General features: G+C 50.1%; 2 protein-coding genes across 2 annotated transcripts; both read right to left on the minus strand.

Moving 5' to 3' along the window:
• Nucleotides 1–1,180: 1,180 nt before the first annotated feature.
• On the minus strand, nucleotides 1,181–2,645 carry EI90DRAFT_3117003 (uncharacterized protein; the record flags this gene model as incomplete). Its single annotated transcript, XM_039062941.1, has 4 exons — nucleotides 1,181–1,336; nucleotides 1,392–1,541; nucleotides 1,605–1,934; nucleotides 1,989–2,645. The coding sequence occupies 4 exons, from the start codon at nucleotides 2,643–2,645 to the stop codon at nucleotides 1,181–1,183; spliced, it is 1,293 nt and encodes a 430-aa protein (XP_038921820.1).
• A 6,679-nt stretch (nucleotides 2,646–9,324) lies between these two features.
• Nucleotides 9,325–12,260, minus strand: EI90DRAFT_2065864 (uncharacterized protein). Its single transcript, XM_039052507.1, has 3 exons — nucleotides 11,755–12,260; nucleotides 9,721–11,473; nucleotides 9,325–9,651 (listed from the first exon to the last, which is right to left on the minus strand). Exons 1-2 carry the CDS (start codon nucleotides 12,028–12,030, stop codon nucleotides 9,779–9,781), a joined length of 1,971 nt encoding a protein of 656 aa, XP_038921821.1. The 5' UTR covers nucleotides 12,031–12,260; the 3' UTR covers nucleotides 9,325–9,651; nucleotides 9,721–9,778.
• Between the last annotated feature and the right edge of the window lie 2,465 nt (nucleotides 12,261–14,725).

Genomic DNA, 14,725 nt, shown 5'->3' on the forward strand with positions numbered 1-14,725 from the left:
TGAAGAAGCACGATTGGAACTTTCGCAACCAATTTTGCTACTCGAGTTTGGTAGAGTGCTCGAGGTTGTTCTAATCGAGTGTGGTCCATACAATGTATTCGCGGTAAGCACCATCCCATCCCACCCCTCCCACGGTCAGTATCGACTGAGCTAGTGCAGGAAAATTGTTGGTTTGTGGTCACTATGGTCGAGGAACTATTGACGGAAATGTTCGGTGCTCGCTATGTGAAAGGTGGAGCCAAACGATCACGACTCGCTCGCCAGACGCGTGCCAAAATTCGAAGCAAGCTGGGTCTTAGGGATTCCGAGTGACAAGATAGGTTGTCGGAGATCGGTTCTAGAACGGTTCCTTATGAAGAACCAGCATACGACAATCAAGATTTGTGGATTGGAATCATATATATATATATATTTATAACATTGGCTGTGACTTGTTCTGGGCGCATTTCAAGCGCTTTGGCTGTTGATGACGAAGGTTGTTTGAGCAGAGTTAGTCTGCTTGTACCCATGTATGCACGTCTTTCTACTAGCCGTCAAAAAAGCCTTGTTTCAGGTGCGACAACTGCTGGGCAGCGTGTTGGACTGGGAGATAACAATTTATGGGGTGGACTTGCTTGTCTCTGGTGTTGGTGGCCCATAACGAATACATAGTGCACTGGACCGTCCCTTAAAGAACACAAGTTAGTGCAGGTCGTTTGCAGGAGACATACATCCATGGTGTGCACTCAGGTCGAGAACAACGGGTATAGCATTGAACGGACACATCATCAATTTTGAGATAATAAGGGGAGCGGGCCCCTAAATAGGAATTGTAGCGTCGGCACCCCTTCAAATTTTGGTCGTTAGAACCGCGCGTCGAAGGCAAACACAAGAAGGTGAAATCTGGTCATGGTAGAATAACGCGGTCGCGCACAGCCTGAACGAGAGACTAAAGGGAACGGAATATCATTTCATTGCCAATTTGTTACCAGTATTAAGGATTCAGCATCCTGTGAATCTGCGTGTCGTCGACGCACAAGCAATGCAAGACTAGTGATAAAGAATATCCAACCAGATGGGGATGGGGTGCTTGCAATGCCCAACGGAAGGCGGAGCGAGTGATTTAACGATCTGCAATTCCCCGTGGATGCAGCAGGACCTGAGCCCTTAGGCTGGGAACATTATAGAACTACGCCACCCTTCATTTGGAATCCTGGAGGCCGAGTGCGTTCCCAATTCGGGAACGGGTCAGTTTCGTAACAGGGGGAGACATCGGCTCCCCTTTCGTGTAACCAGCGCCGAATATGTCTACGAACAACTCCTCAAAAGCTGAGACGACAAACCAACAATTTTCCTTCTTTCATCATTGGTTAGTACGTCTGATAGGGTGGGAGGGGAAGATGGATGCTTACTGCAAAACGATCGTCAAGGCGGCATTCGGTGAGGACGGTTTCGAAAATGATGCCGAACTTAGGCAATGGAACCGGTTGTGGTAAATCTAACACAGCTTCTTCGCCTGATATATCATCATAGAGAAGGTTCTGATCGCCAGAGACAATTACCTAGAAGTGAATAGCAATCCTGGTCACGACAACCGAAATAATGGTGTAGGAACATCGACCCACCCTGTCAAATACTTGGGGAGTTTCACGGCCAAAAATACTTTGAAAGAGTGAGAGGGTATGATCTCGAAAACAGTCAATCCGAAGACCGAAATCCGGCATCCCATCTCGAGCAACATGAAGCACAAGACACCTGTGCTTTCTCGCATACTTGTCTCCAAACCGCCTAACAGAGACAATACTCGCGTGCTGTGCATACGAACTCTTCTTCAGCTCATCGAAATAAACGTGGGTTGAGAAGGTCATGTATGCATCTGGGGGTACATGAGCCACCAAATCGAATTCGCTCTCGGGGCCTTGGTAGTGACTGAGTCCATCATTAGCGCATTCAGCCTACAAGTAAGTTTTATATTCAGGAAGGATATTTTACGGTCAGCGTACACTGACCATTGAACCGGTATTTCCGCATTGCATTCGAACAGGCGCATTCGGTCCTCCGAGTTCGCAGCCATCCCGCTGAAGCTGTTCGTGAGATCTTTCCTGATTCTTGAGGCGTGTGATCATGGAGGCCAGATCTTTGCGCCCTGGCGCGAACACAGAAGGATCGGACGAATCGCGACCACCGCCGAACTGCGTAGGAGGCTTGAGACCATTCCCCTTCTCATCATTCCTGGCCGTGCTCGAACTCACTTGATGCCTGAATAGCTGCACTAAATATTGCCAAACGCCTCCTCCAGTTTGAGCTTTATTTCCAAGCTCAGTGGCACCATGCCAATCGCTTAAGGGATGGGACGCGGCAGGGATGGTACCAAGTTGACGACCTGCCTTGCTCTCATGATCATACAAATCAGTAGGTGGGTTTGTTGAGGATGCGCCATAGGAAGAGGAAAACGAAGATGCAGAGGGTGCCCGGAGTGGGGAAGTGAGAGGTTCTCTTGGGGTTAGAGACGTCGGACTCGACGACAACTGTGCGATGTGAGAGTTGGGGGGGATGTTATTACGTTTCAGCTCGTCACCACCGGGAGCGGCGTCAAACGAGGGAGAAGTAGCCGTGGGCACCTGCTGTTCGTTGAGCGACGCATCGGCATCATTTCTTAAGGCCATAAGATAGAGAATATGGTCGAGGTTGAACAAAGCGGTTACAGTACTAACTTGATATATGACAAGGTTGGATCCACGTGGACACGTAACTTGTTTGAATTGAGCTGTGCAAACACTCACCGGTTTTTCCGAGGATTAGCCGCAACTTGGGAGGAGCCTGCTGTGCAACGAGCTCGCACCATTAAGTAGTAGGCGAGGTGACAGCGTTGCATAACTAGCTTAAATGAGATTGAATAGCCGCGTTGCGCGCGCTTGCGCGGCTTTCCAGTGCATCTCGGCTTCTCCCAAATACTCGATTACATATAGTCTAGGCGCTATTCCAGCAGGGGACAGAAAAATCTGTCGGTTGCGATTCGAACGGGTAAGTGGGGCAGGTCAATCATTTGCCTAAAGAAGTTGGCAAGATCGTGGCTCACAAAAGGGGGTTTCCTTATTTGGATGAACAGCTCAACGCCGGGGTCCCCAATGACATCTGAGAATAGGCCAGTCGTTCTCTTTCTCAAAGTTCAACCAAACATGCTTCAACTTCGCAACATGGAGGTGTCCCCCGAACCCCAACAGTCTCATGCACCGCACCCTGCTCTCGTGCACAACACCAGAGCAAGCGGGGCTCACCCCTGGCCCTTCCATAGCCGAGCATCCAAGAGACAGATCTTGACGCAACTCCGATATCCTGTTACTGCCTCTCTCCATAAAATCTTTATGCGGTTCTGAAGAATTCACTGCCTCTCATATCCCTGTTTAATCAGTCCCAGCATGCCTAGAAACCTTGACTTAATTTCGCAGTCCAGAGTGTATAACATAGCTGTCATACTTATTTACACCCCTCACCTTTCGCCACCTCCCCAAACTGAACTTCCGGCCGGGTCTCGGGTTCACTTTGTGGTTCCCCAGCCGGACTTTCCGCGTGCTCGGGGATTCATGGCGTACCGATCCTAGGCCCAGCACGGGAAGAACTGAGTATCTGAGTAAAAGTTGAGCATCAAAGTTCCCAGATAGAGGTTCAGTACGAACTTGGTACCACGCACAAAGAAATCGCGTCGGCACGCCCTCTCTCCACACAGTGCCCAGCCATATGTGCACGAGGATGTGTGACGGTTCACCCCTGTCTCATTGAAAAAGACAAGTTGATCTGTACGGTAAGTTGCCCTCATATACCTCCTGAAATCAGCTCGCAGCTGTTCATCGCGTTCAGCTGCTGGCTTCTGGAGCTGGCAAACTTTGAAAGTGAGTTGGGTGAGGGAAGACAAACCTTCTTCCGGGTGTTTGCTTCGATCCCAAGCTCATTTCCGAGTGCAGCCTGTGATTCATCGAGATACAAATCAGGCTTTTGTTCAATGAGGGTGTCGAGAAACTTGAGATTGTAAGCCAGAACATTCAATGTAGAGGTAGCTTTCAGAGTTACATTCACTGCATGAAAACTAAGCACTCGATATCGCCCTCATGTCTCATCCCGGCAACGGCGATGCTCATAGGAAGCAACTTCCGAACAGTGCCTTCAGACACTCCCGAGACCTGGGCAATCTCCCGTTGAGTCAGCCTCGAAGATAGCGAGACCAAGATATCTTTTGCACCGGGCTCAAGATGGAGGTTGTCACCGCAGTACCGCTAGCATCTGAGCACCACATTTAGGGGGGTTCCACAGTGCCATTGGGGTTTCCATTAAAATGTTCAAAACATGCCGATTTTGGCAGCGGGTGACTCCACCCAGATCACTTACGTTGAAATCCCAACCGGCAGATTTTTCTGTCCCCTGCTGTCATGCCTTCATTTACTACTTCCGTAGCCTACTTACTAGCTGACATTCACACCCTCGGAAGAACAATTTCCGAAATAAGTTGTATATACATATATTTGATCAGGAGCTTGTTTCATTGGAACATCCACGATGGATGCAGTTATGCCCCTTTGCAAAGATCGATCATCCGTCTGGAGCTGCAATGCGCTCCGTACTTCGCCATCGATTGGGTGAGCATTAATGCATTCGCCGGCTGGACTGGAAAGGCATGCATATATACTTCTGTGCCGATCCGGTACTGAATCAGGGGCACGTTCCCATATGCGCAACTTGTAGTACAGTGAAGGCATAATCGATCACTATGGTGTATTCCAGTCATACCTGCGACAAACATGTAGCTGTCCAGCTTTTCACACATGCAAGCAGGCTTGAATATATAATATAACCTGCTTCAGATGGATGTATCAACGTTTCATCGCCATGGTCTTGAAACTTGTTTTCGTGGCACCCACGTGGCCACGACGTTTTCCAGGACTAGTACGCGCTTATCCCTAGCTGGCAACGCTCGCTTTTATCTCGATACCGTTTCTATTGACAATTACTTATGTAAGCTTGTTCTTGATTCAAACAAACGTCAAGTCTGATGAGATGCTAGGCAGGACTCCAGCCTCTATGAGTTGGATAGAGTGAGATCGATCCCACGAATGCTTCCGTTGAATCCATTCATCGAATAATCAGCTTGAAAAACCCAGACGGCCGATTAACAGTCCTCATTGCAATTGTGGTACATGCATCGAAGAGGGGTGCCATCTAAGAACTACTCCATGTCATTGACCGTTCATTGCGAAGCGGAGCTGGTTACCTCTCGGGACCGACACGCAAGTCCACAACTGGCTTCATTGAATTTATATTCGAAATGGAAGACGGCCCCGAAAACGGCCAACACAAGACTGAAGTCTAGTCGGACATTCCGCATCGGGAAACATGCGGCATCCGAGACCCATGCGCGCGTCTTCTATCCATGTGGCACCGAACTAAGAAGCAGTGTTGCGCGCGCAGTCCTCTTCACCGCCATGGAGAGAACACAGTGACTCGAAGCGCATCGTGGAAGCTCGTAGGGCTCATACTTCACCAGATGATAAACATCTGCGAACCGCTAGCAGACGCCTTCTACGTATGGGGACATGGGGCCTCAACAGCTGAAATATTGACATGTTGCCCAGAGATACCGCGAAATTCGAAACGACCCCTAAGACAATTTCATTCAGCCCTCCACCCGTGGCCCCTCCACCCACCTGTACGCAAGCACGGATGAACGGGCATGGCAGGCTCCCAGTTGAGGATGGAGGTTTTCCATTCCACCTGCCCGCTTCTTATGACTTGAAGTAGGGGACATGCATTCAACCCCACCAGCTGACTCTGCAAGGCGCATACACCCAATCAGGTTATAAAGGGAGCATCAAAGAAAGTGTTACACAAATGAAATTATTGCTTGTCTCGGTGGTCTGTACATAATCGAAGTGCGTCCGAATGGGTGTCCCACATCGGGGTATCATCTCAAGCCGCATGATTGGGCACCCACCATCTTCGCAAGATCCCAATGGCAGTGGGACCGCAGAGTGTTACAACTGGCTGAGGTTTTTAATATAATTCTAGCCACACCTGCGGCAGAGCCACTCCTGTGCATGCGTCAACTACCAAACCCACTCGAACCGATTAAACCAGGTCGCAACTGACGCCACCAGTGCGAGCTTCTCCAGTCAGCGCGTTGTCTACAACGCGGCGCCTCGTAAGAACTTGGATTCAGTGAGCAACTTGTGATCTCCAATGCGGCAAACCCACACAGACGAGGACCCACATCCTATCGGAATGCCCCCAAGTGTACAGACACAGACACATACTTGGACGCAAGCAACCGGACCAGGTTCCGCACCCTCGTAGGAAAAGTGAAAGGCATAGAACGACTTGCGTCCTTCATCAAGAAGTCCAGAACAGGTGACAAACACCAGACCGACGGCCGCCACGCGGAGAGAAGCACGACCCCAGGGACTCTGACAGCAGGGTAGACGAGAGACCACAACAGGCCCAGAACGAAGCAACGGCGGAGGAGAGGAAAAAAGACAGGCGAGACGAACACAATAAATTATTTCCTCATTTTCTATTTCTCTAACACCACAACAATACCCACCGACACCACAGAACCCGAGGATCACTGACACCAGACGATACCCACACATCATGTATAGAAAGTCCCCCTCATGTACGCTACGGCGGGACAGCCGCACTGCTACGTACGACATCACGAGACTGCGGGAGATTTATCACCATCATCATCATTGCTTGACTGAACTCGCAACGTAAGAACTGAGGGGGTGGCTTCCACAAGGTCTTATGTGGCTGCGTAGGTTGTCGGCCAAATCCGTTTTCCCACGCCCTGTTCGGCCGCTTAACCGAATAGGGCACGAAGTAATATAGCTGACGGGTTGCCGTGTTCCATCTTTGAGGGCTCCGCTGCAGGTTCTGTTTACTGGAGGTTTTGCTCTCATATCTCTCTCTGCTGGTTAAGTAATCTCCTGTGGGAGTTTCTCGTTAACGCTTGTCTTAGGCTGGCGACTGCTTAGTTCTTGACGAGGCTTGTCTCTGCCTTTGGGGGCGTTCATTACCCTGTGGCACCTTGGTTTTCAAATCTGCTTTCGCTCCATCATCATGCTTTGGTCTTGTTGTCTTCATTCTCAACCCGATTAATGGCGCTGCCATTGTGTGTGAGATGTCCATGTTTTGTGGTCATGCGATTTTCCTCATTATGTACACGCTTCATGGTATACCAGATGCCATTTCCACTGTTGTGAGGGCATTCAAACAAGATGCGGTTCGTTGATTCTAGTCTCTCGTATCTGACACACTTTCCTCTTGATTCGCAGCCTTCTGTTTTGTCCCAAGGCAGACCTATAATCATAGGGCGTTGCGGATAATCTCCCATATGAAGATTTTAACGTCAGGTGGGTTGGGCTGATAACGATTCCTTTCCGGACTTGACTCAGGGTCAAGTTCCAGCACCAAACATTTATTTGTCATACAATATCCTGCGGTGCATTACCAAGAGGAGGCCTCCAGTTATTTCCATCTTATGCTTTTTAATCCGGCCACTCCGCCTGCAGATTTCCCGGGGATACCAAGCAGGTGTCGGGGGTGGACTCAGATTTAGTGTGCAGAATGGTATCTGATTCACATTGCGGCGCACAAAATTGGAAATTTGATATGACAACTGCGGGCTCTGTGCAGACGGAGCCCCCTATCGCGCCACCCGAGACGATGAACGTGGATGGGTGATCAATCTGTAGGCAGCCGTAGAAGCAACTGAGCAGAATGCCTTTGAGCATGGCTGTTGGCTCCCCTAGCCATGAGAGCCAGGGGCTGCCCTAGTCGACTCAAGCATCTGAACTTGTTGATCAATTCGTTTCCATGCATTGCGCGGTCAACTCGTACGCCTTGTCCGTTCGCTAATGCCGCCAGTCAGATTCGCTTCAAATATTGGAACTACTATTCCTTACATATCTCTTGTAAGCTCTGCTTGAATACCTTCCATCAGTGGGCCGGCAAAGCTAATGATCCTCAGACCTTTGGTTTGTCATCCTGGTAACTTGCGATTTAGTACTCTTCTTGGTCTTCACGCTGTCAGTTACAACACCCTAATTCGCATTTCACCGAATCGTGTTTTCTCGCCTCACTACGATATACGTTCGATCATTCAATACCAGAACCACTTGCCAACCTGCGAGAAAAACCTTATCTGGCTAGGTGATTTCCTTCTCGATCAATCCCATATCATGCAAGGTGTCATACGTCATGTTAGGCGGACGGCCGAAGGAGGTGCACGAAGATCGAACGAAAGGGTACAAAGCTCTGCCCTCTATCCCTTACATTCACAATGTCTTTTACGTTGCCCAGGATAGCCGAGTGGTGAAGGGCCAACCGACAGCATTAGTTCGCGAACGTACAATCCTGGCTCGATCATGAGCCGGGGCCTCCCATCTCCGGGCGATAACAATTACGTCTGACCACACCATTTCTCAGGCTAATTCTAACAAGGCGCAAGCTGCTCATTCCCATCCCACCCAATGGCTCAAAGTCCTCCTACTGAGTGGATGTTAGATGCATAGAATCCTAGCAGTTGCGTTGGCGATTGCATAACCAACACCAATGCTTCGATTCCAATACGATTTCATCCGTACATGATGGATATCTGGCCCGAAATATTGCGTACTACATTCGTTTACCCGGTCTATCAGGGCAGAATCAGTTCTTCCCCACCATTGGGCACCGAATCGCGTTCATGCATAACTCACAACCCAAGCTATGATAAACTTTCCCTAACTCTGACCAAACTAATATTCAAGGTCATGTCACCCACGAGCCGGTTCTATGTTTTGACGGACAGCTCCTGTGTAATTACTGGAGTAGTGTACAAGAAAAAGTACATGCGAATCAAGACACCATTGCCGGAGAGGCTTGTTTACAATGCATGCAAACAACCCGAGAGCAAATTGAACGATGTATAATAGAAAGTTGTTGGATGGATGCTTGTATAATCAACTGGCCTGTCCCTTGGAATAGCAGGCGCTGCAAGAGCACACACAGACACAGACACAGAGTCCAATCGCTGCATGCCAGTAATACTACAGAAGATATGTCCGCATTCAGAATAGAAGTGCAAACGGAAACTCTTGGCGATATTGAGTCACAATCGGATGGACAATTGTTAACCCATGTGATGGAAAGCGAGAGCATAAGACGTGGGCCATACCAGGGCTGGGATTGAGTGCAACCGCCTTGATCGTACGTTGAGCAACACGCGGCGGACGTGAAACTAATCCTGACAACGCGCCGAGGTAGCGACGCAGGCAGGGCAGGATTTCTTGGCGCCTTGCTCCGGACGAACGCTTGATAAGAACGAAATTCAGTTGGTTAGGCCGGTGAACGGACAAACAGAAGATATAACGGTCATAAGAAAGTGATGTGGGAATTACGATTTGTAGAGGACCGAGCTAGCCGTGTGCATTCTTGGTCAGTCGCTCCCACAGAATGGCCAAATTGACGGGTCGATCAGAATCGACACAGCCGTGATGAATGGTGTTTTAATCGCGCACGAGTGGAGTTAAGTTATCAGGGGATGTAGTTTCGAACAACAAATCGGATGGCATGTAGTGGTGATACAAGGCGTTTAGCCAATGTGGACGATGCAAGCTGACGTACGAGACAAGACCTGTTTCACTGTCGCAAATCAACCCAGCATCTCTGAGTAAGCATTCTCAGACCAGAGAAATGCAAATGGACTCTTACCGGTGTTACAACAAATCCATATTAAAAGAATAATGCTAAAATTTGGTACAAGAAAATCTCAAAAATTACTGCCTACGCCCACAAGATCTGCCCCATGATGTTGTCCATCGTTCTTACCTGTCCCACCCTTATTTGCAGGACGGGAGGGGAATAGAAGCGCCATCTGTCCCTGAGATCCTTGTCCTTCCGATGACGGCGCAGATGGTTCTTCCTCATCCTGGAAGAGCCTTCTCCCAACAGCCGCAGCAGCGCCGCCTTGACCAGTAGTCCGAGGGAAGGTATGGGCATTGGGGGTCATTGCCCACGTAGATGACGCGGGGGATACGCTGAAATATTCCGAAAAACTCATGTGGCTTTCTACCAAACCACTCTGCGGCATATCGGGGTCCGGATAGAGGAAATGTGTGGAAGGAGCACAGTCACTGTTACTGGAAGGAATAGGTTGTGTGAAATTCGGTGGTGGGGCAATTCCTGGTGTCTCCATGCCATACGGAAACGATGCACGGCTCCCACGGTAGGATGTGCTCAGAGGGGATGGTAGGCCTGAATTCAATTTTTCAGTTTCTCCTGTGCTCACACCGTCATAGAGCGTGGACTGACTGCCTCCAGTTGCGTCTTCTTCACAAGTATCAACACGCGTCTCCTGCGATCCAGAGAAACGAGTAGGAGAGGGTGGAGGTGGAAGAAGGGCAGCAGTGCTGATCACCTCCTGCTGGTCGTTATTCATGGGAGGCGCAATCTGTTCTGGGTTATTGTTGTTTAGGCTCGTGGAAGATAAATTTATTGGGGGAGCTGGCAGCAATGATTTGGAACCACTTTCGGCCTCTTCATTAGAAGTGACAGGGAATAACACGCGCCCAGCCTTAGCAGCAGCTCCTGGGGGGCGTGAAGACACGCTAGGACGCGCGGGAGACGGAGATGTGGCGAGGAACAGCATGAGTTCGGCAGCGTCGGCATCTGAAGGCCCTTTAGGGGTTGTGCTAGAAGATTTAGCCTGACCAACGGCAAACAACGGGGGGGATAGCATTGCAGAGTCTGATGCATTGGATGGATACCGCGAATGTCTGCCTCGTTCACGAGAGGATGAAATAGGAGCGCGTGGGAGTCCTTCATGGTCAAATGAGGAGGCGTGCGATGGCGCTGGTGAATGCGGGACGGAAGGCATGCCACCAGAACTCCCGCCCGTCGATTGGTGGAGCATAGATGTAAGTGCAGCCGCGGCCGTCATGTCTTCGATCTCCGTTGTAGCATCGACCATGTCAACGTCACCACCGTCAGTGGGGACAGAGGTCGTGCTTCCGATGGACCTACCACCGGGACTAGTGGCACGAGCACGTCTCCGACGCGAGGAGGCACGCGACGCGCGGGTGGATGGTTTCGTTGATACTGCGCTACTGGTGGATGCTGTGCTCCCGGTCTGCATGTGCCGAGCACGCTTTGCGGAGCGTGTGTTATGACTGCTGTCAGTATCCGCACCGCCAAGAAGAGCAGAATACAAAGAGGTGGGTGCTGGGGGTGGTGGCATGCTTATGCTATTATTGCTTAGCGAGCGACGGCGGGGACTCCTAGCGCCCGATGAGGAGGCGGACTCGCGTCTCGTACGTAAGCTTGTTTGAGAAGATTCATGAAGTGTCTGGCGACTTGAGGCGGTAGTGAGTTGACTGTCCTCAAGTGTTTGCAAAGGAACGTGAGATAAGTTGTGTGTCGCTTTGTACGATGCGTAAGATAAACGAGCTTTGAGCGCGCGACTCAGCTGAAAAGGGCAAGAGGGATATGTCAGTTAACCGTTGAACCATATAGGAAGGGGAGGTGGACGCATGACGCGGGAGACACGCGAGTGTGGGCAGGACGGGTTCAAGCGTGTTGACAACAAGGCGCGTTCCAACTGTCGCGTGGGGGCAAAGAACCCAGGACATGGCAGCCCGAAGGAGTCCATCAAGGGCATTCCAAAGGCCCGCACACAACTCCGGAACTCAGGATGCGCGCTGAGCGCGTAAAGAACATGAAAGAGGTGAGAAAACCGACAAAGCTAACCTTTGAGATCTCCGTTCTGGCAAGAAACGCTTCAACACCAGTTACACCTTTGCTCGCGGTAATTGCACTCTGCACGATGTTGCTTGGCAGCGTTGGGGTGGCAGAGGAAGAAGTGGAACGGCTCTCCATTGCTCTGAGGGGAGCGCGCAATGAGGAAGGGAAAGACGCGACAATAGAGCAATGGCCGGAAGTCACCACCATCCGGCTGATTCCATTCATCCCGCCAGTGGAGTCTGCAACGAAACACGGAAAACTCTTCACGTAACCATTACACATTCACACTCAGACCACCCGGGCAAACCCAGGGATGAGATACGCGCTATTATTCCAATAGCAGTGCATACTTGAACAAAACTTGAAAATGACGCGACGTGTCACAAAACCCATATGCTGTAGCAAAACCACGATCCTCCACTTGAATCATTAATCCACCTCCCAGGATAACTACAAGAAAGCCACAGAGCTAATAGGTTTTCGACTATTCAGCAAAATCGACTCGCTACCTCACGCATGTGTGGCCGCAAGCGAACCGGGTCCTATCGGAACGGTCTCCTTCCACCAAAGGGCTCATGACCCGCCCTACTGTTCAAGCTAAATGAGACGCCCTGACAAGCATTAGGTCGGATCAACTTCCACCAGAGAGGAAAAAATACCGGACTTTACCCTTCTCGCGTGAATATCCATATCAATCTAACCGTCTTTGTCAGTCACTTTTTTGCAACTTTGTTGTTGAGACGCGTGCAACCTATTCAATACAACCCATGGATCCGAGCCAAACTGGGTGATGTCTCGTGCCCTGCCGGCTGGAAGAAAATTGTGTGAAAACCTGGAGGGGATCGGTTCGGTATTTATGGCGGCCGTCGGACCCACGGGCTTAGATGACCGGTCCCACTCTGCGTTGTGTGGGACACACCTAGCACGGGCGCTGAATCATCGTACCTAGGTATTGATGACAAGATGGATGGAAGAGTGTTGGTCGCGATCAGCACCTCGTGTGAAAACATCCCAAATGGAGTAACTGCGACAAAATGGCCTATGAATGCGCTGTTATGCACACAGGGCAATGCCTGTAGGGACAGACCTGAGGTAGGGAGAGAAGAGGCGATGTAGATGTAAGAACTAGTTGGTGTTGGTGTTCTGCGGCCGTGTCAAGCGACATACGCTTCTAGGTACTCGATGGTATAGATAACGCCATTTCAGCGGAAGCGACCCGTCGAGCGCAACGTTCTTGGCCGACGTTCCAAGGAGCTACAGCACGCTTTTCCTCGTGACACTCCCTCCGAATAAGCGATAGAGCATGCAGTGGGCGTAATTTACACCAGTTGGGCGTCGCGGCGCAACCTTAGCAGTCGGAATAAAGGAGGTACAGAGCTAGAGAATAAATTCTGGCAGCTGGGCATGGCGATAAGTAGAAACATCGACCTTGGCCCTCATTCGGAAGAACCAGATCGTGTACAGGTATAGCCGGCCACACTAGTACGTCGTCGGCTAGGGTGGGCCGCTGATCTCTGCCTGCAATCGAGGGTGCTGCTAGTGCGTCTGATAGATGACGATGATTAACACTGAGGCATAGTGGACTAGGATCCCCAGAACCGCTGACTGGCAGTTGCGAAACCTGCAGCCGTATTGATATTGTGCTTGATTTATATAATGGAAGGAGAAGCTGAGGAAGAGATGAACAGGGACGAGTAGCTCCTGAAAACATGGTAACTGCCAATTAGCAAAATAGTTGACTGTTCTCTTGGAGATCAAGTCAAATTGCGGCGATCACCTCGTGTCGAGCTGTCACCGAAGGGTGAAGGGACAAATTTGTAAGACACTACAGAAAGGGACACGCGAGAATGGATTCACCAGATTTACAAGCATTTGTGGGGACGAACAGAAAGTGATGAAGCCCTTCATGTCCCCTGGGACATGAAGTTCACAATGACGCAGGAAAGTAGGCAACTTCCGCAAGCCCCGAGGAATACGGCATCGTACCTGGGAGGAGGCAGTTTCTGATCCGAATTTCTCTGAATTGGACAAAGATAGTTGCACTGTTTTCTCTGTTCAGAAACTGGGTTGAGTGATACCGCTACATCATCCGGTACACGAAGAATATCGCATGTGGAAAGCTTCTAGCGAAAAGCTGAGTACCGTGGACGTCGCTGGTTCCTTCAGGACTTGCGCACATAACAAAAAGCAGCATCATTTCGATATGTGATTCGGGAATCCGGCAGGGGCGACCCAACAGAGCGTTTTGTTGTGAGAACTGGATGGTCCATTCTAGACCGCTTTCGTCATGCTAGTTTCATGGAAAGGGTTTCCACACGCCGAGCTGTCATTGCTCCCAGGTTACTGCATGAAAGAGGGCACACAAGCGCAGCAAGTAGAAGCCAGAAGCATGCTTATTAAACGCAATGCAATATCCTGCGTTGTTCCGAGGTCCCAAAAGTCGAAGACGTTCGCCCTGAAGAACGGAAGCGAAATATTCCGGCTTGAGTGAATTCCAGGAAGTAAGAACAGCCACATAGCATGGATAAGACCTCCCACTCGCAGACACCTCATAGAATTCTTAACGGTACTATATCACAGTGAACATCGAGTTGTCAGCTGTAGGAGCCAAATTGCCAACGCATTTTCGGAGGCGCTGACATAAAAAATATTCACGCATACAAACACGCATACACATTACGCCAAATGGCATGAGGCTGTGGTTGTTTACAAATTGATTCCGTTGACAGCTTTTGCCATAAATTCTCTGCACCCGTGGCAGCGTACCTTTACGGTAATATTGTGCCTCGTGGCCTTGGTGCGCCAGTCTTCGAAGCCACTTGAGGCTCTTCCAGACAAAGGATATCTTCACGAGACAAGATTAGCCTAGAGTGTTAGGCGATCTAACTTAGTATGGACAACAGCGATTTTCTGGGGTCATTACAGCTCGAAATGGCCAAAAGAGTTAGCCCTTTGAATCTGGGCCGAATGATTACGT

This window comes from Cantharellus anzutake (assembly GCF_015039405.1).
Source record: "Cantharellus anzutake strain C23 chromosome Unknown EI90scaffold_5, whole genome shotgun sequence".
Classification (NCBI taxonomy): domain Eukaryota; kingdom Fungi; phylum Basidiomycota; class Agaricomycetes; order Cantharellales; family Hydnaceae; genus Cantharellus; species Cantharellus anzutake.

Bases quoted from the DNA above. Each gene is read 5' to 3' on its own strand.
- EI90DRAFT_2065864 (XM_039052507.1), bottom strand. From the start codon at position 12,030: ATGTGTAATGGTTACGTGAAGAGTTTTCCGTGTTTCGTTGCAGACTCC. The intron at 11,474-11,754 runs GTTAGCTTTGTC...TGCCCTTTTCAG, and splicing joins CCAGAACGGAGATCTCAAAG to CTGAGTCGCGCGCTCAAAGC.